A 24,383-nucleotide genomic window follows, 5' to 3' on the forward strand; every position below is an offset into this window, starting at 1 on the left:
CCAGGGATTGAACCTAGGTCTCCTGCATTGCAAGCAGATACTTAACTGTGTTGCATATTCTTTTTAATTAATTAATTATTTATTTTTTTGCATATTCTTTTTTAAAAAATTTCATACATAGACTTTATTCATGTTCCTGCACAAAACTCTGTAACTTATATTCTCATGAGTTTTAGACTCACATGAAAACAGCTCCTTTTTTTTTCCTTTACTCACATTAAGGAATTTGAATTATTAAATGTTTATAAATGATTTAATGGATTGATAGAGACAGTATTGGCCATTATTATTATTTTTTTTAATGTTTTTTTTTTTACTTTACAATTCTGTATTGGTTTTGCCATACATTGACATGAAACTGAATTGCTATTGAAATCTAACAAAAACTTCAAACAGAGCAATTTATTACATTCTATACTCTATTTTGATGAAAAACTATTTTACAATTTATATTAATATGTAATTGAAAAATCTCATTTATTTTTTCTCAAGAATCTTACAAATTCACTATACTTATGACCTTGTAAAATAACTTCAAATATTGTGAAAGGTAGAAATGAAAACCACAGCTAAGAACTGATAATTTTTCATATCATAAATCATAATTTTTATTTTAATAGTGCCAAGATATTAAATCTATTTTTACATGTCATTACCTGCCTATTTATTCTTCTCTAGAACATACCTGTTTCCCCTACCTGAATTCCCTTATAACTCTGTCTTTGCTGTGTTTACCTTTGCCCCACAGTTCAGTCTACCTGGTGACAAATATATTTTTAATATTTAAATCTGTTATTATCTCTTCTGTGAAGACATTTCTGACTTCATCAAATAGCACTGGTTCCTTTTTCCTTTATAGCCTTACTATACAGATCTTCCCAGACTTCAAGGAGGTTACATGCAGATGGCATTAAACCCATCATAAATTGAAAATATTCTAAGTTGCAATGTATTTAATACACCTGAACTACAGGGCATTGTAGCTTACTTAGCCTAGCCCAACTTGAATATGCTCAGAACACTTACATTAGACTACAGTTGGGTAAAATCATCTAACACAAAGCCTATTTTATAATAAGTTTTGAAGATCTCATGTAATTTATTGAATAATGTACTGAAAGTGAAAAACTGGTTTTCTGGGTATACAATAGTTGCAAGTGTATCAGTTGTGTGGCTGACCTACCCACTGTCACTGCACATCATAGAGCATCATACCACACATCACTGGCTCGTGAAAACATCAACATTCAAAATTTGAAGTATATCCTTCACTAAATGTGTATTGCTTTCACACCATCGTAAGGGTGAAAAATTGTAAGTTGAACCATGGTAAATTGAGGATCATCTGTATATGTGTATGTCTCTCTACACCAGTGGTCCCCAACCTCTTTGACACCAGGGACTGGTTTTGTGGAAGATAATGTTTCTATGGACCAGGGTGCAGGGGGTGGTTTTGTGATGATTCAAGCACATTACATTTACTGTGCACTTTATTTCTATTATTACATCAGCCCGACCTCAGATTATCAGGCATCAGATCCTTGAGGTTGAGGACCCCGGCCCCATACTATGTATATCTGTAACATTTTGTTCCTTTTTTCTTCTGTCCCTTCCCCCCTCCACCCTTCACTCTTTCTCCTTTGAGCTTGAAGCAGCTGAACAGAAGAATGACAAAGATTTTTATACACCGTGAGGACAGGGAAACTGTAGGATTCATCTCGACTTGCTGGGTGCCTAACCTAGTGTGGCAAAAAGAATGCCTGTGGTAAACTTTTTCTTTTTTGAGTGAATAGAGGAATGAATGGCATTCTGGATGTGTGATCAAACTGCTTTCTAGAGCCCTCAGAGGTACATGCTTTCCCAATTTTACCATTGTTTCCAGTTTAGGTTATCACATCAAACAATTTGGGGAATAATTTAATGGATGACACAGTATCTTGTTTTACTTTAATATTGTTCTTTGATTACTGGGAGGTTGCCCATTTTATCATATGGCTTTATCTTCATGAATTATGACTGTTTTTAAAATCTCAGCCTCTAGAGTCTTTTTCTTTACCTTTTATGTGGACTCTTAAAATCACTTTTTACTATGTAATGTTTGATTCTGAAGTGTTTATGTAAAAATGATAGTAAAACTTTCTCTGCTTTATTTACTGCAAATATTTTTTTCCTCACATAGTTGCTTATCTTTGGTTCCTTAAACAAACACTTAGTTCTTTATGTAATAAAGATATGTTAACATTTAGAATTCATTGTGGTGTTTGCCATGGTTGTCTATGGGAATAATATTCTTAGGTCAGATTTTTTAAAAATTATATATATATTTTTTCATTTTAATATATTTCATTTATTTATTTATTTTTAAAATTTATTTTTATTTTACTTTACAATACTGTATTGGTTTTGCCACATATTGACACGGATCTGCCACGGGTGTATACAAGCTCCCAATCCTGAATCCCCCTCCCACCTCCTACCCCATATCATCTCTCTGGATCATCCCCGGGCACCAGCCCCAAGCATCCTGTATCCTGTATCGAACATAGACTGGCACTTCGTTTCTACATGATAGTATACATGTTTCGATGCCATTCTCCCAAATCATCCCACCCTCTCCCTCTCCCTCAGAGTCCAAAAGTCTGTTCTATACATCTGTGTGTCTTTTGCTGTCTCGCATACAGTGTCATGATTACCATCTTTCTAAATTCCATATATATGTGTCAGTATACTGTATTGGTATTTTTCTTTCTGGCTTACTTCACTCTGTATAATCGGCTCCAGTTTCATCCACCTCATTAGACCGGATTCAAATTTATTCTTTTTAATGGCTGAGTAATACTCCATATTTTAAAAGCAGTGTTTTTAAATGGAAAAGTATTGGGTTGGCTAAAAATTTGTTTGGGTTTTTCTGTGACATCATACGGAAAAACCCGAATGAAGTTTTTGGCCAACACAATATAATTTGAATCCAAATATCTGTCTTCAATAGGGCTTCCCAGGTGATTCAGTGGTTAAGAATCCACCTTCCAATGCAGGAGAGGCAAGAGATGCAGGTTCGATCCCTGGGTTGGGAGGAACTCCTGGAGTAGGAAATAGTAACTCACTGCAGTATTCTTGCCTGGAAAATTCCATGGACAGAGGAGCCTGGTGGGCTCATGGGGTCAGTTCATGGGGTCACAAAGAGTCAGACACGACTGAGCATGCACACACATCTGCCTTCAGCAATCAATACCGGCCCTCAACAATCCATTTGATATAGAGAAACCAGAATAATTATCTTCAAAGTTCATTAGGTCATGTCACTTCTCAATTCGAAACTTTCCAGTAATTTTTTTCCTCCATCTCATTCAGAACATCATCCCAAGTCCTTCCTAAGAGGCTGGACCTACATCATCTTCCCTCTGTCTGCTTCTCTGATGCTATCTTCTACCCGTCTCTTCTTCCTCCTCCCTCAGTTCCAGGCACGCAGCCCTCATTGCTCTTCCTTAAAAGATGCTCCTGACTCAAAGATTTTACACTGTTGCTCCCTCTACCTGCTTTTCCCCCAGACGTCCGTCACTCTCAAGTCTCATCAGATGAGATCATCTTCCCTCTGTCACCTAAAATAGTTAACCCACCCTCACCCTGTCATTCTCTATTACTTTCCTGGCATTTGTTTCTTCACAGCATGTATGACACTTGACTTTGTTTATTGCTGTTCTCTCAGTAACTAGCTCAGCAAATCATAGTTACATAAATGAATGAATGAATTTGGTCACTCATCTGATAACCTCTGAAATGACAACTAGATAATATATAATTGGTATTTTTTCTTAGGTTGTGAAATACTTATAGCTTAGAAATACTGCTGGCCACCGTCAAAAAATGAACAAACAGTAAACACTGGAGAGGTTGTGGAGAAAAGGGAACCCTCTTGCACTGTTGGTAGGAATGTAAATTGATACAGCCACTATGGAGAACAGTATTGAGGTTCCTTAAAAAAAACTAGGAATAAAAATACTACCATCATTAGTATCAGTTATTGCCCTGGTTTAAATATTTGTGGTTCCCCCCTCCCAAGTTCATATGTTGAAATCCTAATGCCCAATGTGATAATGTTAGGAGGTGAGGCCTTTGGGACGTGATAAGGTTATGAGGGTAGGGCACTCATGGATGGATAGTGACCTTATCAAAGAGAACCCAGAGAACTCTCTAGAACCTTCCACCAAGTGAGAACCCAGAGAGAAGCTGTTACCTATGGACCAGGAAGCCCTCATAAACTATGGATCTGCTAGGAACATGATCCTGTACTTGTCAGCCTTTAGAACTGTGAGAAATAAATGTTTGTTTTTTTTGTAAGCCACTTCATCTCTGGTACAGTTGACCCTTGAGCAACACAGGTTTTGAATTGCATGGGTTCACTTATATACAGATTTTTTTCAGTAGTAAGTCCATAGCACTCCATGATCCCTGGCTGGTTGAATCCTCTGACGCAGAACCTTTGATGTGGAGGAGCTGCAGATAAAGAGGGCAGACTATATGTTGTACCTGGACATTTAGCTGTGTGAAGGGTTGGCACCCCTAACCTCCATGTTGTTCAAGGGTCAACTGTATTAGGCTATGGCAGCCTGGATAGACTAAGATAGTTATTTGTGGGAGACACTTAATAACTTCACCTGGACCACTAGGGTTTTGCAGTTCTCTAGGATTTTTTATGGCTGGGGAATGCTGCTGTTTTGTGTAATCTGGGGAATGCTGTTCTAGAAGACAGTGTGAAGGCAAGGTGACTGCCCATGTGCTTCATGTCATTATTCAGCATATCACAGCTTTTCGGTGATAAAAAGTGGTAGATAAAAAGAATATCATTGTTTTCCTATTTCTGCAGGTAAGAATAGCATTCAAAAGAGATTGCTTTAGTAATAGAAAAGTTACTTCAAAAGGAGTTTTCATTAAAAATAAGCATATATACAGAAAGGAAACAGGAATCTGAAAATGAGGCAAATAGCAACATTAGTGACCCAGAAGGAAGCTAGTAATGTAGTAATGCTTATGTAATGTTAAAAACAGTAATGAGGACCCAAAAATTCAAAGCGATTAGATATGTATAAAATTTATGAAAATAAAAAATTACATGACTTGTCAAATGCAAATGATAACAGCTGGAGGAAAATGATCAGAGAGATATAGTTTGTTTCTAGTGAACTCAGAAATCCAATAATGCTGAAGAGCAGCCAGCATAAGGGAACAAAAATAAGTTGATAAAAACCTTAAAATCTTCACTCTTATGCCCAGCATGGGCTTCCCCAGTGATGCTAGTGGGAAAGAACCTGCTTGCCAGTGCTGGACATGTGAGTTTGATCTCTGGGTCGGGAAGATCCCCTGGAGGAGGGCATGGCAACCCACTCCAGTATTCTTTTTGGAGAACCCCAGGTAGCCTGGTAGGCTACAGTCCCTAGGGTTGCAAAGAGTAGGATAATGACTGAAGTGGCTTAGCACACATGCCCAGCACAAGACTAGAAGTCTCCTAAAGATTTAGCAGCATGGGAGGCTTACCTGCTGAAACAAGTACAATAAAATTACTGAACTTAAAAATCTGTGCCAAATGAAAAATCAGGAGGTCAGTGTCCCAGGAACCAAGGGAGTAATTCTGACACGTCCATTGTGCCTCACATGCTAGTTTCTTCATTGATTTTTGAAGATGAGCTGTTCATAAAAGGTTTCTAAACTTTGTAGTGTCATTTTTAAAAGCGTCAACAAAGATATCTGAACATGATGTTGGAAAATATGTTAAATAAACTAAGATATTGTCATCCACCTTCTAATTCCTACGTATTTATTCAGAAGAATGATCAGAGAAATAAAACAATATATTATTTTGTGTACACTATGCAATCAATATCAAATGTTATTTAATTTGTTGTTACAAAAAACTAATATTTGGATGTGTCTTGCACAAAGAACATGAAATATAAAGTAGGGAGATGAAGTGAGTTTTACATATAATCAGTATCTGGATTAGGAAAAACTGGATTTACAAGTAATTTGCTAAAAGGTAAAATAAAATAGCTCTTTTTACTGGTGGATTATTGGGAAATGTGTTTGAATTATGAGAGAAGAAAATGAAAGTTTTTTTTGCATTTTCCTAAAGTCTTAGAAACAGGAGGATTTGCAGTTTAGCTTTGTGACCTTCTATCCTGGAAAGAAACAAGGTGCTCAGTACATTTGTTTTGATTTAAAAGTGGATTTATATATGTAACACAACCTCTTTATCCATTCATCTGTCAATGGACATTTAGGTTCAATGCTAGATGTCTACGCTTCCATGTCCTGGCCATTGTAAATAGCTGCAATGAACATTGAAATACATGTGTCCTTTTAAATTATGGTTTTCTCAGGGTATATGCCCAGTAATGGAATTGCTAGGTATATATATATATATGTGTGCATGTGTGTATATAATGTAATGTTACTCAACCATACAAAGAAATGAATGTGAGTCAGTTGTAGGGAGGTAGATGAAACCAGAGTCTGTTATACAGAGTGAAGTAAGTCAAAGTGAAAAACAAATATATATTAATGTACATATGGAATCCAGAAAAATGGTACTGATGAGCCTGTTTTTAAGGCAGGAATAGAGATGCAGACATGAAGAACAGACTTGTGGACACAACGGGCGCAGGAGGGGTGGCAGAACTGAGAGAGCAGCACTGACACACATACACCGCCATGTGTGAAACAGGTAGGTAGTGGGAAGCTGCTGTGTGACCCGGGGAGCCCAACCCAGCGCTCTGTGACAACACAGAGGGCTGCGGTGGTGGTGGGTGGGAGGGAGGCTCCAGAGGGAGTTTCATTTCAGTTCAGTCGCTCAGTCGTGTCCGACTTTTTGCACACCATGGACTGTAGCATGCCAGGCTTCCCTGTGCATCACCGACTCCCAGAGCTTGCTCAAACTCATGTCCATTGAGTCGGTGATGCCATCCAACCATCTCGTCCTCTGTCGTCCCCTTCTCCTCCTGCCTTCAATCTTTCCCAGCATCAGGGTCTTTTCCAATGAGTCAGTTCTTTGTATCAGGTGGCCAAAGTATTGGAGCTTCAGCTTCAGCATTAGTCCTTCCAATGAATATTCAGGACTGATCTCCTTTAGGATGGACTGGTTTGATCTCCTTGCAGTCCAAGGAACTCTCAAGAGTCTTCTCCAACACCACAGTTCAAAAGCATCAATTCTTCAGTGTTCAGCTTTCTTTATAGTCCAACTCTCACATCCATACAGGACTACTGGAAAAACCATAGCTTTGACTAGATGGACCTTTGTTGGCAAACTGCTGTCTCTGCTTTTTAGTATGATATCTAGGTAGGTCATAGCTTTTTTTCCAAGAAGCAAGTGTCCTTTAATTTCATGGCTGCAGTCACCATCTACAGTGATTTTGGAGCCCAAGAAAATAAAGTCTGTCACTGTTTCTATTGTTTCCCTATCTATTTGCCATGAAGTGATGGGACCAGATGCCATGACCTTAGTGTTTTGAATGTTGAGCTTTAAGCCAACTTTTTCGCTCTCCTCTTTCACTTTCATCAAGAGGCTTTTTAGTTCCTCTTCACTTTCTGCCATAAGGGTGGTGTCATCTGCATATCTGAGGTTATTGATACTTCTCCTGGCAATCGTGATTCCAGCTTGTGCTTCATCCAGCACAGCATGTCACATGGTGTACTCTGTATATAAGTTAAATAAGCAGGGTGACAATATACAGCCTTGACGTACTCCTTTCCCAATTTGGTGGCTCAGAGGATAAAATATCTGCCCACCATGTGGGAGACCCAGGTTCGATCCCTGGGTTGGGAAGATCCACTGGAGAAGGAAATGGAAACCCACTCCAGTATTCTTGCCTGGAGAATCCCATGGACAGAGGAGCCTGGCGGGCTACAGTCCATGGGGTCACAAAGAGTCGGACACGACTGAGCGAGTTCACTTTTTTTCACTTTCACTTTCCCAATTTGGAATCAGTCTGTTGTTCCATGACGGGTTCTAACTGTTGCTTCTTGACCTGCATACAGATTTCTCAGGAGGCAGGTAAGGTGGTCTGGTATTTCCATCTCTTGAAGAATTTCCCACAATTTGCTGTGATCTACACAGTCAAAGGCTTTGGCATAATCAATAAAGCAGAAATAGATGTTTTTCTGGAACTCTCTTGCTGTTTTGATGATCCAACAGATGTTGGCAATTTGATCTCTGGTTCCTTTGCCTTTTCTAAATCCAGATTGAACATCTGGAAGTTCATGGTTCACACACTGTTGAAGCCTGGCTTGGGGAATTTTGAGTGTTACTTTGCTAGCGTGTGAGATGAGTGCAGTTGTGTGGTAGTTTAACATTTTTTGGCACTGCCCTTATATGGGATTGGAATGAAAACCGACCACTTCCAGTCCTGTGGCCACTGCTGAGTTTTCCAAATTTGCTGGCATATTGAGTACAGCACTTTCACAGCATCATCTTTTAGGATCTGAAATAGCTCAACTGGAATTCTATCACCTCCACTAGCTTTGTTCATAGTGGTGCTTCCTAAGGTCCCCTTGACTTTGCATTCCAGAATGTCTGGCTGTAGGTGAATGATCACACCATCATGGTTATCTGGGTCATGAAGATCTTTTTTGTATAGTTCTTCTGTGTATTCTTGCCACCTCTTCTTAATATCTTCTGCTTCTGTTAGGTCCAGACCATTTCTGTCCTTGATTGAGCCCATCTTTGCATGAAATGTTCCCTTGGTATCTCTAATTTTCTTGACGAGATCTCTAGTCTTTCCCATTCTATTGTTTTCCTCTATTTCTTTGCGCTGATCACTGAGGAGGCTTTTTTATCTCTCCTTGCTGTTCTTTGGAACTTTGTATTCAAATGGGTGTATCTTTCCTTTTCTCCTTTGCCTTTAGCTTCTCTCCTTTTCTCAGGTATTTGTAAGGCCTCCTCAGACAACCATTTTGCCTTTTTGCATTTTTTGGGGGGAGTGTGTGGTTTTGATCACTGCCTCCTATACAATATTATGAGCCTCTGGCCATAGTTCTTCAGGCACTCGGTCAGATGTAATCCCTTGAATTGCAAGGGATTTGATTTAGGTCATCCTGAATGATCTAGTGAATGAATGGTCTAATATCCCCAGAGGGAGGGGATATACATATGTGTGTGTGTGTATGACTGATTAGCATTATTGTATGGCAGAAACCAACACAACATTGTTAAGTGATTATCCTCCAGTTTTAAAAATCAATTGGATGTACCTAGATAGTGCTAGTGGTAAAGAACCTGACTGCCAATGCAGTATTCTTGCCTGGAGAATCCCATGGACACCGGAGCCTGGCAGGCTATAGTCCCTAAGGTCGCAAAGAGTCGGGTATGAATGAAGCGACTTAGCACATAGCACGCAGAACATATTAGAATCACCATTAACAGAGGTGGCTGGAATCTCAAGGGTCTAGTTTGATCACCTAGTTGACATTTAATCCATCACTCTTCACTCAGAATTATCCAGCTCTTGTCTGTACATCTCTGATGATGTAAATTCACTTGCACTCCTATTGTGTGTTCCATGCCTCTGGAACATTCGATGTGTAATAGTCTCTCCCTGAGCTTACCTGGAGGGCAGACTGAGCGCTTGCTCATAGCCCCAAACAGCAGACCCAGTTCCACAAAGCCTTAGTAAGTGAAGTAGATGGTGCTGAATTTGAACAATGGTGGTGGTTATGGAATACATACTGAAGACAATTTACATACTTCACAGCAAAATTTAATTAAAATTCTCATTAGATATCTTGGCATTCCAAACCCCTTTCTAGATATCCTAGCAACATTGCCTCTCTTTCCTTTCCCTCTCCTTGCCCCAGTCCTTTGAAGTGTCCTATGCCTTGGTAGCAGTGCAACCCGAGTTCTCAGCTAGAACAGCTCTCTAAAAACTAAAGCCCTTCAGCTGCAGAAATTCTCAGAAAGCCACCCAGTGACCTTCTCTTGTACTTTGACAGCCATTGGCTGAGAACAACCACTAAGTGGCAGTTTCCCTTTTCTTCTCAGGTGATCTGTCAAAATATTTGCCCCATCAAAACATACCCCTCTTATTTTGATAGAGTGAGGGGTGGTTGGGAGGAGAAGGGCATATGTGGAGAGGCACATATGTGATTGGGCTCCTACAAAACGTGGTTTTCTCCATATGACATGTAATTTACAATATTAAGTAATGGACTCTGCTAAAAAGAGTAGATATGTTCTAGTAAGTGCCTAGTTTCATCCTAAATGATAATTAAAATTCTTTAACAGTTTAACTGTAACAGTTTTATTGATCTATAATTACATCCCATAAAATCCACTCTTTTGAAGTATACAGTTAAATGAATTTTAGTATATTCATGATCATTACCACTATCTAATTAAAAAACATTTTCATCATCTCCCCCCAAAAACCCTTACCCATTACAGTCACTACCCCCTCTCTGTCACTCTTGGCAACCAATTATCTACCTCTGTCTATGGGTTTGTCTATTCTGGACATTTATATATATATAAATGGAATCATACAATATTTGTTGTTTTGTAACTAGTTTATTTCATGTAGCATTCATGTATGAGTTATTTTATGGATGTGTGTTTTCATTCCTCATGGGTATATACCTAGGAGCAGAATTGCTAGGTCATATGGCTACTCTGTGTTTAACTTTTGAGAAACTATTAAAACATTTTTTCCAAAGTGGCCACATCATTTACATTCCCACCATCAAGTATTGAGTGTTCCAGTTTTACCCTCACTAATACTTGCTATGCCTTTTTTTTTTTTTAATTATAGCCATCTTAAAAGTATATTTGCTTAACAATGTTGTATTAGTTTCTGGTATACAACAATGTAAATATATGAATGCATATATACTGCAAGGCAGCCATATGTATACATATATTCCTTCCTTCTTGAGCCTCCCTCCCATACCCCCATCCCACCCCTCTAGGTTATCACAGAGCACCAAGCTGAGCTCCCTGTGCTGTATAGCAGCTTCCCACTAGTTATCTATTTTATACATAGTAATGACTGACACTGTATGACAAACTCTAGGTCCATCCACATCACTACAAATCACTCAATTTCATTCCTTTTTATGGCTGAGTAATATTCTATTATATATATATATATATATCAGTTCAGTTCAGTCGTTCAGCCATCTCCGACTCTTTGTGACCCCATGAATTGCAGCACTCCAGGCCTCCCTGTCCATCACCAACTCCTGGAGTTCACCCAAACTCATGTCCATCGAGTCAGTGATGCCATCCAGCCATCTCATCCTCTGTCGTCCCCTTCTTCTCCTGCCCCCAATCCCTCCCAGCATCAGGGTCTTTTCCAGTGAGTCAACTCTTTGCATGAGGTGGCCAAAGTATTGGAGTTTCAGCCTCAGCATCAGTCCTTCCAATGAACACCCAGGACTGATCTCCTTTAGGATGGACTGGTTGGATCTCACTGCAGTCCAAGGGACTCTCAAGAGTCTTCTCCAACACCACAGTTTAAAAGCATCAATTCTTCAGCGCTCAGCTTTCTTCACAGTCCAGATCTCACATCCATACATGACCACTGGAAATACCATAGCCTTGACTAGACCGACCTTAGTCAGCAAAGTAATGTCTCTGCTTTTGAATATGCTATCTAGGTTGGTCATAACTTTCCTTCCAAGGAGTAAGCATCTTTTAATTTCATGGCTGCAGTCACCATCTGCAGTGATTTTGGAGGACCCCAAAATAAAGTCTGACACTGTTTCCACTGTTTCCCCATCTATTTCTCATGAAGTGATGGGACCAGATGCCATGATCTTCATTTTCTGAATGTTGAGCTTTAAGCCAACTTTTTTACTCTCCTCCTTCATTTTCATCAAGAGGCTTTTAAGTTCCTCTTCACTTTCTGCCATAAGGGTGGTGTCATCTGTATATCTAAGGTTATTTATATTTCTCCCAGTAATCTTGATTCCAGCTTGTGCTTCTTCCAACTCAGCATTTCTCATGATATACTCTGCATAGAAGTTAAATAAGCAGGGTGACAATATACAGCCTTGACGTACTTCTTTTCCTATTTGGAACCAGTCATTGTCCCATGTCCAGTTCTAACTGTTGCTTCCTGACCTGCATATAGGTTTCTCAAGAGGCAGGTCAGGTGGTCTGGTATTCCCATCTCTCTCAGAATTTTCCACACACACATGCATATTTATATTAAAAATCTTCTTTATCCATTGACCTGTTGATGGGGTACATGTGTCTTTTTGAACTATGATATTTTCAGGGTAAATGCCCAGAAATGGGATTTCTGGGTCATATGGTAGTTCTGTTTTTAGCTTTTTAAGGAACCTCTGTATTGTTCTCCATGGGTGCTAAGTCGCTTCAGTTGTGTCCGACTCTCTGCGACCTCATGGACCGTAGCCCGCCAAGCTCCTCTGCCCATGGGATTCTCTAGGCAAGAATACTGGAGTGGGTTGCCATTCCCTTCTCCACTGTTCTCCATAGTGGCTGTATCAATTTACATTCCCTCCAACAGTACATGAAGGTTCCCTTTTCTCCACACCCTCTCCAGCATTTATTATTTGTAGATTTTTTGATGATGGCCATTGTGATTGGTGTGAGGTGATACCTCATTGTAGTTTTAATGTGCATTTCTCTACTGATTAGTGATGTTGAGTATATATTCATGTGTTTGTTGACCACCTGTATATCTTTTCTGGAGAAGTATCTGTTTAGGTCTTCTACCCATTTTTTGATTTTTTTTTTTTTTTTTTTGGTTTTTTGATATTAAGCTGCAAGAGCTGCTTGTATATTTTGGAGATAAATCCTTTTTCAGTTGCTTCATTTTAAAATGTTTTCTCCCATTTTGAGGGTTGTTTAGCCATTTCAATGGGTCCTCATGGCTAATGATGTTGAACATTTTTTTATGTGCTTATTCCAATTTGTTTATCTTCTTTGGAGAAATGTGTGTTGAGATCATTTGTATGTTTAAAATTGGGTCATCTTTTTATTGTTGACTTGTAAGAGTTCTTTTAATATTCTGAGTTCCTAATCAGATATATGATTTGCAAACATGTTCTCTCATCTGTAGGTTGTCCTAATAGTAATTTACATTTAGGCAACACTTGAATTATTCACAGATTAAAGCTTAGTATGGGATTCATCCAAACCCTTTGGTTTTCTCCTGGATTTATTGCAATTTGAAAAATTATGTACTCATAGTACTCTCTAAAAAAGAGTGCATAGAGGAAGGAAAAAACAACAACACAATGTCTAAGAGAGTGTATGTGCTCAATTAACTTTGGCAAATGAATGAATGAAATTTATTCTTGGTTCCTATACTACTCTGCCTTGTTAAGTCCCTCTGCTGGACTTTCAGAAGAGTGATATTTATTTTATAGCCTGAAAGCCCCTGGGGGGGGGGCTCTAAAGTATTGGAAGTGAAAGTATTAGTCACTCAGTCATATCTGACTCTTTGCCACACATGGACTCCTATGCATGAAATTCTCCAGGCAAGAATACTGGAATGGGTAGCCATTCCCTTTTCCAGGGGATCTTCCTGATCCAGGGATTGAACCTGGCTCTCCTGTATTGCAGGGAGATTTTTTACCATTTGAGCCACTAGGGAAGCCCAAGTATTGGACAGGTATACCTATTTCCATGTATATGCTCGAAGCTGTCTTTTCCACATTGTATTCAGACTGTTATATGCATCTCTACAGATTTTTTTCATGATAAAACCACAGTTTCATGTTCTCCTCTTTAAGTCTGAGACTCAGTAATTTGAGAGAAAGAAATACTGGTTTCTGGCAGTTCAGTGCTGACTCGATAGTGTTTTTCACCGGTCCTGGGCTTTTCTATGTCAATAATATTACAGATATATATTTGGAGGTTCACTTAGGGATTTGATTTCATGTACTGTGATGCCCTTGATCTACGAGTGATTCCCTCAGTAAAGGAGATGGATTAGATGCTGTGAGAGAGAAAGCCGCAGCTGCCTGCCGGTCAGATCAGCTGAATCCACTCGGCAGACCTTGGTGGGGAGGAAGGCCCAGCCACATCTGCATTCCTGCGTCACCTACAAAGGTCCATCAGGGTCATTTTGCCACTGACATTTGACAAAATCCCCTGCACATCGTGAGTGCCAACTCATGGGAAGAATCAGAATGATTCAAACATGGGGAGAATCAAAGGAATTCCAGCTGGGACTGTAGTTTGGAACAAAGAAATCAGAGAAGGTACATGGCTGAAGGAAACAGGCGGAGAAAGGAGGAAGCACAGGGAAGCGAGCCGCTTCTTTGTAATTGGATATAAACAAGAGTCTAGCTTTGCCCTGCAGAGCTGGCTCGCCTGCTAGTGTGACTTGACTCAGTTACTATCCTGGATGCTCACTCAGGTGATTGTGGGCATCTTGGCCATGACATACCTATGGATGTGGGCACCTGGCAGCTACTGAAACAGCATACATAGTTATGAGCTTGCAAAAAGTTCCCATCTGAGAGATGGAAAAAAGGGAATTTTTAAAAGTTAGTGATCTCAGGGAGTTAATATGAACAAGTTTGCTTTCTCAGTCCTGGTTGAAGGAAAAAAATTTTTAAATCTAAATAGCCATCAATAGTTATCACTTCATAATGTTTTTTAAAAGATTTTTTTTTTGGTGTCTTTATTGAATTTGTTACAATATTGCTTCTGTTTTATGTCTGTTTTTTGGCTGTGAGGCATATGGGTCTTAGCTCCCTGACCAGGGATTGAACACATATTGGAAGGCAAAGTCGTAAGCACTGGATTACCAGAGAAGTCCCCACTGTATAGTATTTATGTAATACTGTTCTTTCTCTCATAAGTGCAAATACTTTAAAGCTTATCTCATGGCTCATCACCACAACACTCCCCTGAAGGAAAGAGGTAGTTTTACAAACAACTGACCTGAGGCTCAGAGGTGAACTGAGTGTTCTGGAAGGTGGGGAAGAATGGTTGGGTCACTGAGATGTAGACCCCTGTTTGAAGCTAGGACCGAATCATCATTAAACGTATGTTAAGTCCTTTAATTCCTTTAAGAACCTAATGAGGTGGGTATTATTATTATTACTAATTTGGTAGATTGGAGAAAATCACCCAAATCAGTCTGTTAATGATAGTAGAAGGAAACCATGAAAGTGAAGTGCAAGTGTTTAGTCGCTCAGTCTATCGACTCTTTGCAACCCTATGGACTGTAGCCGCCAGGCTCCTCTGTCCGTGGATTTCCCAGGCTAGAATACTGGAGTGGGTAGCCATTCCCTTCTCCAGGGGATCTTCCTGACCCAGGGATCAAACTTGGGTCTCCTGCATTGCAGGCAAATTCTTTACCGTCTGAGCCACCAGGGAAGCCATCTATCTGTGATATTCTAAACCATATTCTTTCTGCTTTGCCATATTCTGGTTTGCCAGTTCTAATGGATTAAAGAATGTTCTGTGGAAGAAGTCTCGAGCACACCCAGTTATCCTGCCTGCTGCTGGTGGGGATGGGAGGAGTGGTATCTGGTACCGAACCAAAGCCTCACAGAAGGAAAGACTGCGATGAGCTTCATTTCTAAGAGACTCTCGTGAGACATACTATTGCACAATGCTCTGGTCTGTATTTGGAAGGATTCTGAGAAAGGGTAGCTCTTTACAACTCCATGTGGCTTACACTTGTTTCCCTCCCTGCTGTTGCCAACTAGGATACCTAGCAAAGTAAACCAGAATATGTCGCTTGCCCCCAAATATGCCTGTTTGACATAAAAATTAATTTGAGTCCAAGGCAATTGAGCAGCAGCAAATGCAAGAGAAGTTCTGTTCACCTTCTGCTTTTCTGCCTAAAGACAGGATATAAATTCTCCTACTGGAGACAGACCTTTAACCCAGAGACAGCACCAGAGGAATCTGCAAACAAGCCTTCCTGCTTGAGTTTCTTCTCATATAATTATTTCCCGCAGTTGGCAACCCTTGGAAACTTAAAACTGTTTTCCTTTGTCCTATTGTTTCTCTATAAGTTTATTGCTCTTCTTTGAAGACTCTGTATAAGCTGGTGTTCTAAGTTGCCACTTGGAGTTACTTTTCATGAACTTTCTCCCATATATCTTGTGCAGAGCCCATTAATAAACTGTTTTTCCTTGTTAATCTGTCTTTCTGTTTAAGAGCCCCAGCTAAAAACCCAGGATAGGATGAGGTCAAGTTTTGCCTCTTCTACACTAGCTGTGGCTAATTTTCTGTTTCTCTCTTTTGCTATCTGCCTGCTTCTTTATTTTGCCACAAGAGTTTCCTTTCTTAAAATGACATCCTCTCCTTATTTAAAAGGTTACTGTCACAAAACATGGAATGTATTGGAAATATATTCACCAAATGAATGCCTAATCAGTGTATGATTGGCAGGTTGGTAGATTCTAGACAAGGATTTGGCAGCTGTGATCACCATAGACAGATGAAGACAGGGTCAGCGTTACTCTCAGTGAAAGGACAAATTACGTTGACTGGATTTATACCACAAACCACATTTCCTGTTTTAGTTTCTGAATGGCAAATATTCCTTAGTTTTCTGCTTTTATGTCTGTGTTTAAATTTTCAATTTTTAGGATGAGGTTGCCAGATTTGAATCCTTTATGAAAATGCTTTCATTTTCTTTTGTGAATTACAGCTACAGTGCATAACATAGGAGGTTTTCACATACACAAAGACATCAGTGTTACATCGGAGCCCTAATGGGCTCATCATTTTTGAGAGTGAACGCGATGGATACCTCTGAATCCAGATCCCAATTAGTCCCCAACATACCGCACCATTTCACCCTCCAGTTTCGATTGGCATCCACTCCACGGCAGCGAAACCTTGAGTTCCTTGACCTTGTTTTTCTCCAAAATCGATCCTAGATGTAATTAAAAGAAAAGAGGTGCTGAATAAACAGTTAGGAGGTTATCCCCATGCATTTTAGTAGTTCTTCAGTGAATGAATCACAGCAGTGAAGGGTGGGGGATTTTCTCCAGGAATAAACAAATCCATGGAGTGAGAAGAGGACAAGATGAGCATTGGGCACCCAGGTTCATGGTCCAATTCCTGCCACAGACTTCTCTCTTAGTTTCTCTTGGCCTCATTTCTTCACAGGCAAAATCGAATAAGCTGGACTAGACAAGTGATTTTTCATAATTTATTTGTAAGGAGACATCTTTTTTTAAACATGAACTCTTATGCAAAAGACAAACATATATAAACAAAATCAGAAGGTTGAGGCTGTGCTGGGGAGGAGAGTGGAATTCGTTCATAGCTCTGGAAGTACTAGGCTGGCTGCCCACCAAGCATCCTTCCTGCTTTAGGACAATTTTCCATGTTTTTTTCAGTTGGATAGGCAAAGTGACTTACATTGGTCCAGCTAAAATGGTATCCATCGACGTTAAACACAGGCATGATATAGAAATACAGATGGTTCAATGTTTTTCTCATGGTTGGGTCACTCCTATATGTTAGAAGAGCCTAAAAGACAGAGGTGACATGTTTCTTACAAATCAATCCCAAATAAAGATATTAAAAAAAAGAGAAATATTTTCTATCTATGGGAAATACTAAATATATTGAGTTGAAAAGTAACAAGCTAATATGAGCTATAATTTGACATCACATGTTCTTTCTTGAGACTTCTGTCTCAAACTATTTCTGATAACATTTTAGCAAGGGTGCAAAACAGATTAATCGGGCAGCCTCTTATAATATTTCAGATCTGGCTAAAGTTTAGGATGATTAAGAAAGCAGCAATTTATATATGATCAGTTCTTTTTAAGACTCCATTCAGTTTTGGACAAAACAATTACCTAAATATTTTTCTATTCTTACATGATACATCACAACACAGGATAGTTATATGTGCCACTTAATTGTTTATGTGTAATGAGTAGCAGACTCAAGTTTTGGAACTTACTGCATGGACACTCTGTTCTTTCCTGACTTCTACAAAGAGTTTAACAATTATTTATTGTGTCACCTTTATCATGGTTCCTTTGAAATCTTGCTTCTGTGTGACTGATGACAGGCTTGAAGATTCTGTACTATTTGGCCTCAAATAGAAAAGCATTAAATGTGCTAAATCAAGTTAAGAATACAAATATTTTGAAATACCATTCCTATGGAACGGACTTTTAAAATAAGTCCTTTTTGATGCATGTTTTTCTATTTATAAAGTACCTTAGACAAACATTTAGAATATTTGTAACAATGGCTGCCTTTGGGGAGGGGGCCTGGGGGACAATGTATGGGAAAGATTACCACTTCTCATTTTATATCCATTTGGATTGTTAGAATTTTACCATATTAAAATAATTCAAAATCAAATAATTCTTAAATTATATCTTGCTTTGGAAAATTTAAATACTTAAAAGTTTCAATTTTCCTTTACATCCAGGTATGTAGAATTTCTGAACCAATCATAAGTAGCATTCTGTATTTATACAGTGAGAATTCTGTTAATAGAGAGCAGCAATCCAATAATGCAATCTATTATGAGAAAGTATCACTATATTAGAAATAATACTGAAAATACAGGAATATATTCAAGAACATAAGAAATGAGTTAAATACTATTTTATTAAATATAATTTAAATACTTATAAATTAATACAAGTTGATAAACATTGTTAATACAATTCTCTTTTGTTCTCCTTTAAGACTCAATAATTTGCTGGCCAAATAACTTCGGTAGAACTTTCATATGTGCTTGAATTTCTATTAACAGTCCAATATCTCAAACTAGAGAAAAGTTCCTGGTATGTGATCAATTGTACATACCCTGGAATTTTGTTTTCCTCTAATAAAAGGAGGTTCCCCAAAGCTTGGAAGTCTGCTGGTGGGATGGCAGAGACAGAGTCATATGATTAGCTAACTTTTCTCCCTTAACGTTAGAGGGTTGTGGTTTTCCATGCCACTCTAGAGAGGAAGAAGAGATGAAAAGAATGTGGAGCAGCAAGGCAGGAATGAAGGGATAGGAAAAGTTGCAATTTCTCTCCTTTCTCTCCTAAAACTGGGATCCGTGGCTTGTTCGTCTCAGTCCAAACTAGGGAAGTCTCACCTCTTTCAAGCACAGAAAGTGTGCTACATGTCAGCATGTTGCTGCTGCTACTGCTAAGTTGCTTCAGTCGTGTCCGACTCTGTGCGACCCCATAGACGGCAGCCCACCAGGCTCCCCCGTCCCTGGGATTCTCCAGGCAAGAACACTGGAGTGGGTTGCCATTTCCTTCTCCAATGCATGAAAGTGAAAAGTGAAAGGGAAGTCGCTCAGTCGTGTCTGACTCTAGCGACCCCGTGAACTGCAGCCTGCCAGGCTTCTCTGTCCATGGGATTTTCATGGCAAGATTACTGGAGTGGGTTGCCATTTCCTTCTCCAGCACATTAAGCACTAGATTATGCTGGAGACTTGCATGTGGGCCTTCTCATTTTATTCTGCCTTCTCTTCCTCCAATGCAATTGATTGCCATGCTTTTGTATTGGAGAAAATATTATTAACTTCCTTTTAAAAGAATCACAATTTATTTTAGGCAAATAGAAAAAGTACAAAGAAATCACATCCATTACATCTTGTATTTATCGAATCTTTTGAAGAGAAAATCAAGACATTATAGTGAAACTAGAGCTCCCCCTTTTTTTAAAATCACTCTTAGATCCCATTTTCCTCCCCTCCTTTAATAAGTATCCTCAATTTGCCATTATCATTTCTGTGTATGATTTTCTAATCTAGTACATACATGTGGATTCATGAACAATATATAATATGTGTATGCTTTGAAATTTCATGCAAATGAGATCATGATATGCCAATCTTCAGTTTGCTTTTCTCTCCAATATTATATTTTGACACTTATTAAGTTGATCATTTATTCATTTTTAACTATTATATGGAATTCCATTATAGGCAAATGCACACTATATCTAGCCCTTATTTTGTTGATGGATGGTTATGTTGTTTCTGATATTTCAGTGTTACAAGATTGGCAGTGAACATTCCTGAACATTTTTCCTAGACATGTGTGAAAGTTTCTTTATGATATAAATCTAGGTTTAACTTGCTGGGTCGTGGATTTCTGTGCCTTGTACTTTACTAAATGTTGCCATTTTCTGTCTAAATCAGCAAATATTTTCATTATCAGTAATGAGAATTCCCATTGCTCTACAACTTGCCAACCCTTGGTTTTGTTAAGCTTTCAATGAAAAAAAGTTAATGGGTATGAAAATGTTTTGTTGTTTACTTCATATTTCCCTGATTACAATTTATATTGAGCAGCATTTATATAATGGTAGGCCATTCTAGGAATTGCTCACTCATATTATTGCCTATTTTTTCTATTAAACTCTCATTCTTATATTCTGAATATTAATCTTCATTTGGTTATGTGTGTCATGATCATCTTCCTTTCTTGTAGCTTACTGCTTATGTTCATGTCCTTGTTGTATATAAGTTTTCAATTTTATTACCATTAAATACATATGTGTTACTTAAGAACCCATCTCTGTTTTAAGATTATAAAGCTATTACCTTGTATTTTCTTCAAATATGTATTTTAAAGTTTCTTTTTAAAGACCTTAAAACTGCTAGAAATGATTTTTTACATGATGTTCTGCTGCTAAGCAGCTAAATCACTTCAGTTGTGTCCGACTCTGTGCGACCCCAGAGACGGCAGCCCACCAGGCTCCCCCGTCCCTGGGATTCTCCAGGCAAGAACACTGGAGTGGGTTGCCATTTCCTTCTCCAGTGCGTGAAAGTGAAAAGTGAAAGTGAAGTCGCTCAGTTGTGTCTGACTCTTAGCGACCCCATGGACTGCAGCCCACCAGGCTCCTCCGTCCATGGGATTTTCCAGGCAAGAGTACTGGAGTGGGGTGCCATAGCCTTCTCCAACATGATGTTCAGTTGAGATTTATTCATTAATGTTTCCATTATGGAAGGCCAATGGCTCTCCTGTACTCATTTGGATGAGTTGTCTTTCCCCCAATAAGTTAGTATGTCACCTCTGTTGAGTATCAAGTTTTCTTTCAAGGGAAGAATTGTTCTAAAGCATTTTGGTTTATATCTATTCACCAAAACCACATCATGGTTTACCTAGACTCTGCTGAGTCTCATTGAATGTCTCCCACATACAGTTCCATTTCAAAATTATCTTGGCTATTATTGACTCTTCTCCATTTATGTTAATTTTGAAACTGAGGTTGAGTACATGACAAATGTTCTGTTCCATATTAGGTTGTTCTTTTTTGCCATTAATTGATATTGAATTTTAACAAATAATCTTTCTCCATATAGTAACATAATCATGTTGTTATGGTCAATTTCAGTAAGTAACTTTCTAACATTAAATCATCCCTTTATTTCTGGGATAAGCCCACTAGGTTATGATATACACTGATATTATGTTGGCTAGATTTAGGTTGCTAATATTTACATCTGTATTTTTGAGTGAGATAGACATAGTTTTGGTATCAGAGTTATTACTCTATTATTTGGGGAGTAAACCATCTAGGCCTACAGCAGAAAGGAACTAAATACAAAATAAAGATATAGAAGGGAAGATGTATCTTTAATTTGTTTCATTGGTTTCTGCTCTTTATTCTTTCTTTCTTTCATTGACTTTTTCTAATTTCTGAAGAGTTGAAAGCTTAGCTCGTTAACTTGGGCATCTTTATTCTTTTTCTAATATATTTATTTAAAATTACAAATTCCTCTTCAGCAGTACGTTAGCTACATTTTATATGTTTTGGTGTATAATAGTTTTGCTTCCATTCAGTTGTAAATATTGAAAAATTTCCTTGATTTCTTTAAATTATGAGTTATTTGTAAATGTATATTTTAAATCATGTAAATTAACCATCTTTTTTATGTGAGCTTTTTTATTTTTATTTTTTTTAATTTATTTTTTATTTTACTTTACAATTCTGTATTGGTTTTGCCATACATTGACATGAATCCACCACGGGTATACGTGTGAGCTTTTTAAAAGTCATATTTTTATGAATAATTTCTGAAACTGCATTGTAGCCAGAGGAGATGACCTATGTGATCTTTGGTATCTCTTGGCCTTGCTTTCGGCCTAGTATTTAGTCAATTTTTGCAAATGTTTCAATGGTGCTTGAAAACAATATGCATTCTCTAGTCACTGGGTGTGTGTTCTATACGTGTTTATTAGATTACACTTATTAATTACACTGTTTTTGTCAGCTATATTCTTACTAAAATTTTTGCCTGTCTGCTGTCTTAATCACTGAATTGTGCTTAAAAACTCAATTATTTTATTTTTTAGATTAATTTTATCAGGGTATACAATACTATATTAGGCTCTACTGTACAGCAAAATGGATCAGCCATACATACACATATATCCTGTCCCTTCGGGAGTTGGTGATGGACAGGGAGGCCTGGCGTGCTGCAGTTCATGGGGTTGCAGAGAGTCGGACACCACTGAGCGACTGAACTGAACTGTCCCTTTGGACTTCCTTCTCATTCAGGTCACCTCAGTACATTAACTAGAGTTCCCTGTGCTGTACAACATGTTCTCATTAGTTATCTATTTTATACATAGTATCAATAGTGTATATGTGTCAATCCCAGTCTGCCGATTCCTCCCCCTACCTTTCCCTTGGTAGCCATACATTTGGTCTCTCCATCTGTCTTTATTTCTACTTTGCAAATGGGATTGATCATTTATACCATTTTTCTAGATTCCATGGCTATGTGTTAATATACAATATTTGTTTTTCTCTTTCTGACTTCTCTCTTCATGACACTCTCTAGGTCTATCCATGTCTCTACAAATGACCAATTATGTTCCTTTTTATGGCTGAGTAATATTCCATAGTATGTATGTACTACATCTTCTTTATCCATTCCTCTGTTGATGGACATTTACGTTGCTTCCTATTTACGTTATGTCCTAGTAATTGTAAGTAATGTTGCAGTGAACATGAGGGCTCGTGTATCTTCTTGAATTATGGTTTTCTTTGAATATATGCCCAGGAGTGGGATTGCTGGGTCAAATGGTAGTTCTACGTTTATTTTTTTGGGAAAACTTCATATTGTTTTCCATAATGGCTGTATCAATTTATACTCCCACTGACACTTTTCCCCACACCCTCTCCTGCATTTATTGTTTGTAGATTTTTTTATTTTTGCCGTTCTGACCAGTGTGAGGTGATATCTCATTGCAGTTTTGACTTGCATTTCTCTGATAATTAGTGATGTTGAGAATCTTTTCCTGTGTTTGTTGACCATATCTATGTCTTTGGAGAAATGTATATCTAGATCTTCTGTCCATCTTTCATTTGGGTTGTTTTTTTTTATATTTAGTTGCATGAACTGCTTGTATATTTACGAGATTAATCCTTTGTCACTTGCTTTGTTTGCAAATATTTTCTCCCATTCTGAGGCTTGTATTTTCAGCTTGTTTATGGTTTCCTTTGCTGTGCAAAAGCTTTTAGGTTTAATTAGGTCCCATTCGTTAATTTTTGTTTTTATTACTCTAAGAGGTGGGTCAAAAAAGGTCTTGCTGTGATTGATGTCAAAAAGTGTTCTGCCTATGTTTTCCTCTATGGGTTTTACAGCATCTGGCCTTACATTCAAGGCTTTAATCCACTTTGAAATTATTTCTGTGTATGGTATTAGGGAGGCATATCATATGGCTCAGTGATAAAGAATTTGCCTGCTAAGTAGGAGACATGCATTTGATCTTTGGGCTGGGAAGATCCCCTGCAGAAGGAAATGGCATTCTTGCCTGGGAAATCCCATGGACAGAGGAACATGGCACGTTACAGTCCATGGGGTCACAGAGAGTCAGACAGAACCGAGGGACCAAAACAGTAAAGAACATGGTGGTAGGGAATGTTCTGATTTCATTCTTTTACAGGTAGCTTTCCAGTTTTCCCAGCACCACTTATTGAAGTCATTGTGTTTTCTCCCTTGTATATTCTTGCCTCCTTTGTCATAGATTAGGTGGCCACAGGTGTGTGAGTTCATCTCTGGGCTTTCTATCATGTTGTATTGATCTACATTTCTATTTTTGTGCCAGTATTATACTCCCTTGATTACTGTAGCTTTGTAGTATAGTCTGAAGTCAGGGAGCCTGATTTCTCCAGCTCCATTTGTCTTAAAACTCGTTTGGCTATTTGGAGACTTCTGTGTTTCCATACAAATTGTAATTTTTTTTTTGTTTTAGTTCTGTGAAAAATGCCATTGGTTGTGTGATAGGGATTGCATTGAATCTGTAGATAGCTTTGGGTAGTGGTCATTTTCATAATATTCTTCCACTCCAAGAACATGGTATATTTCTCCATCAGTTCATGTCATCTTTGATTTCTTTCATCAGTGTTTTATGTGTTTTCTATGTACAGGTTTTCTATGTATGTATGAAGGAGGTCTTTGGCCTCC

At 38.4% G+C, this 24,383-nt stretch overlaps 1 protein-coding gene across 1 annotated transcript in view; it reads right to left on the reverse strand.

Moving 5' to 3' along the window:
- The window catches only part of CPA6 (carboxypeptidase A6), a 301,255-nt gene that overhangs the window by 31,199 nt on the left and 245,673 nt on the right, over positions 1-24,383 (reverse strand). Inside the window, exons 7-8 of the mRNA XM_040261346.1 lie at positions 17,351-17,461; positions 16,769-16,859 (exon numbers count right to left, since the gene is read on the reverse strand). Coding sequence (XP_040117280.1) covers positions 16,769-16,859; positions 17,351-17,461 — 202 coding nt within the window. The remainder of the gene's footprint in view (positions 1-16,768; positions 16,860-17,350; positions 17,462-24,383) is intronic.

Source organism: Oryx dammah, unplaced genomic scaffold, assembly GCF_014754425.2.
Source record: "Oryx dammah isolate SB20612 unplaced genomic scaffold, SCBI_Odam_1.1 HiC_scaffold_19, whole genome shotgun sequence".
NCBI classification, from domain to species: Eukaryota; Metazoa; Chordata; class Mammalia; order Artiodactyla; family Bovidae; genus Oryx; species Oryx dammah.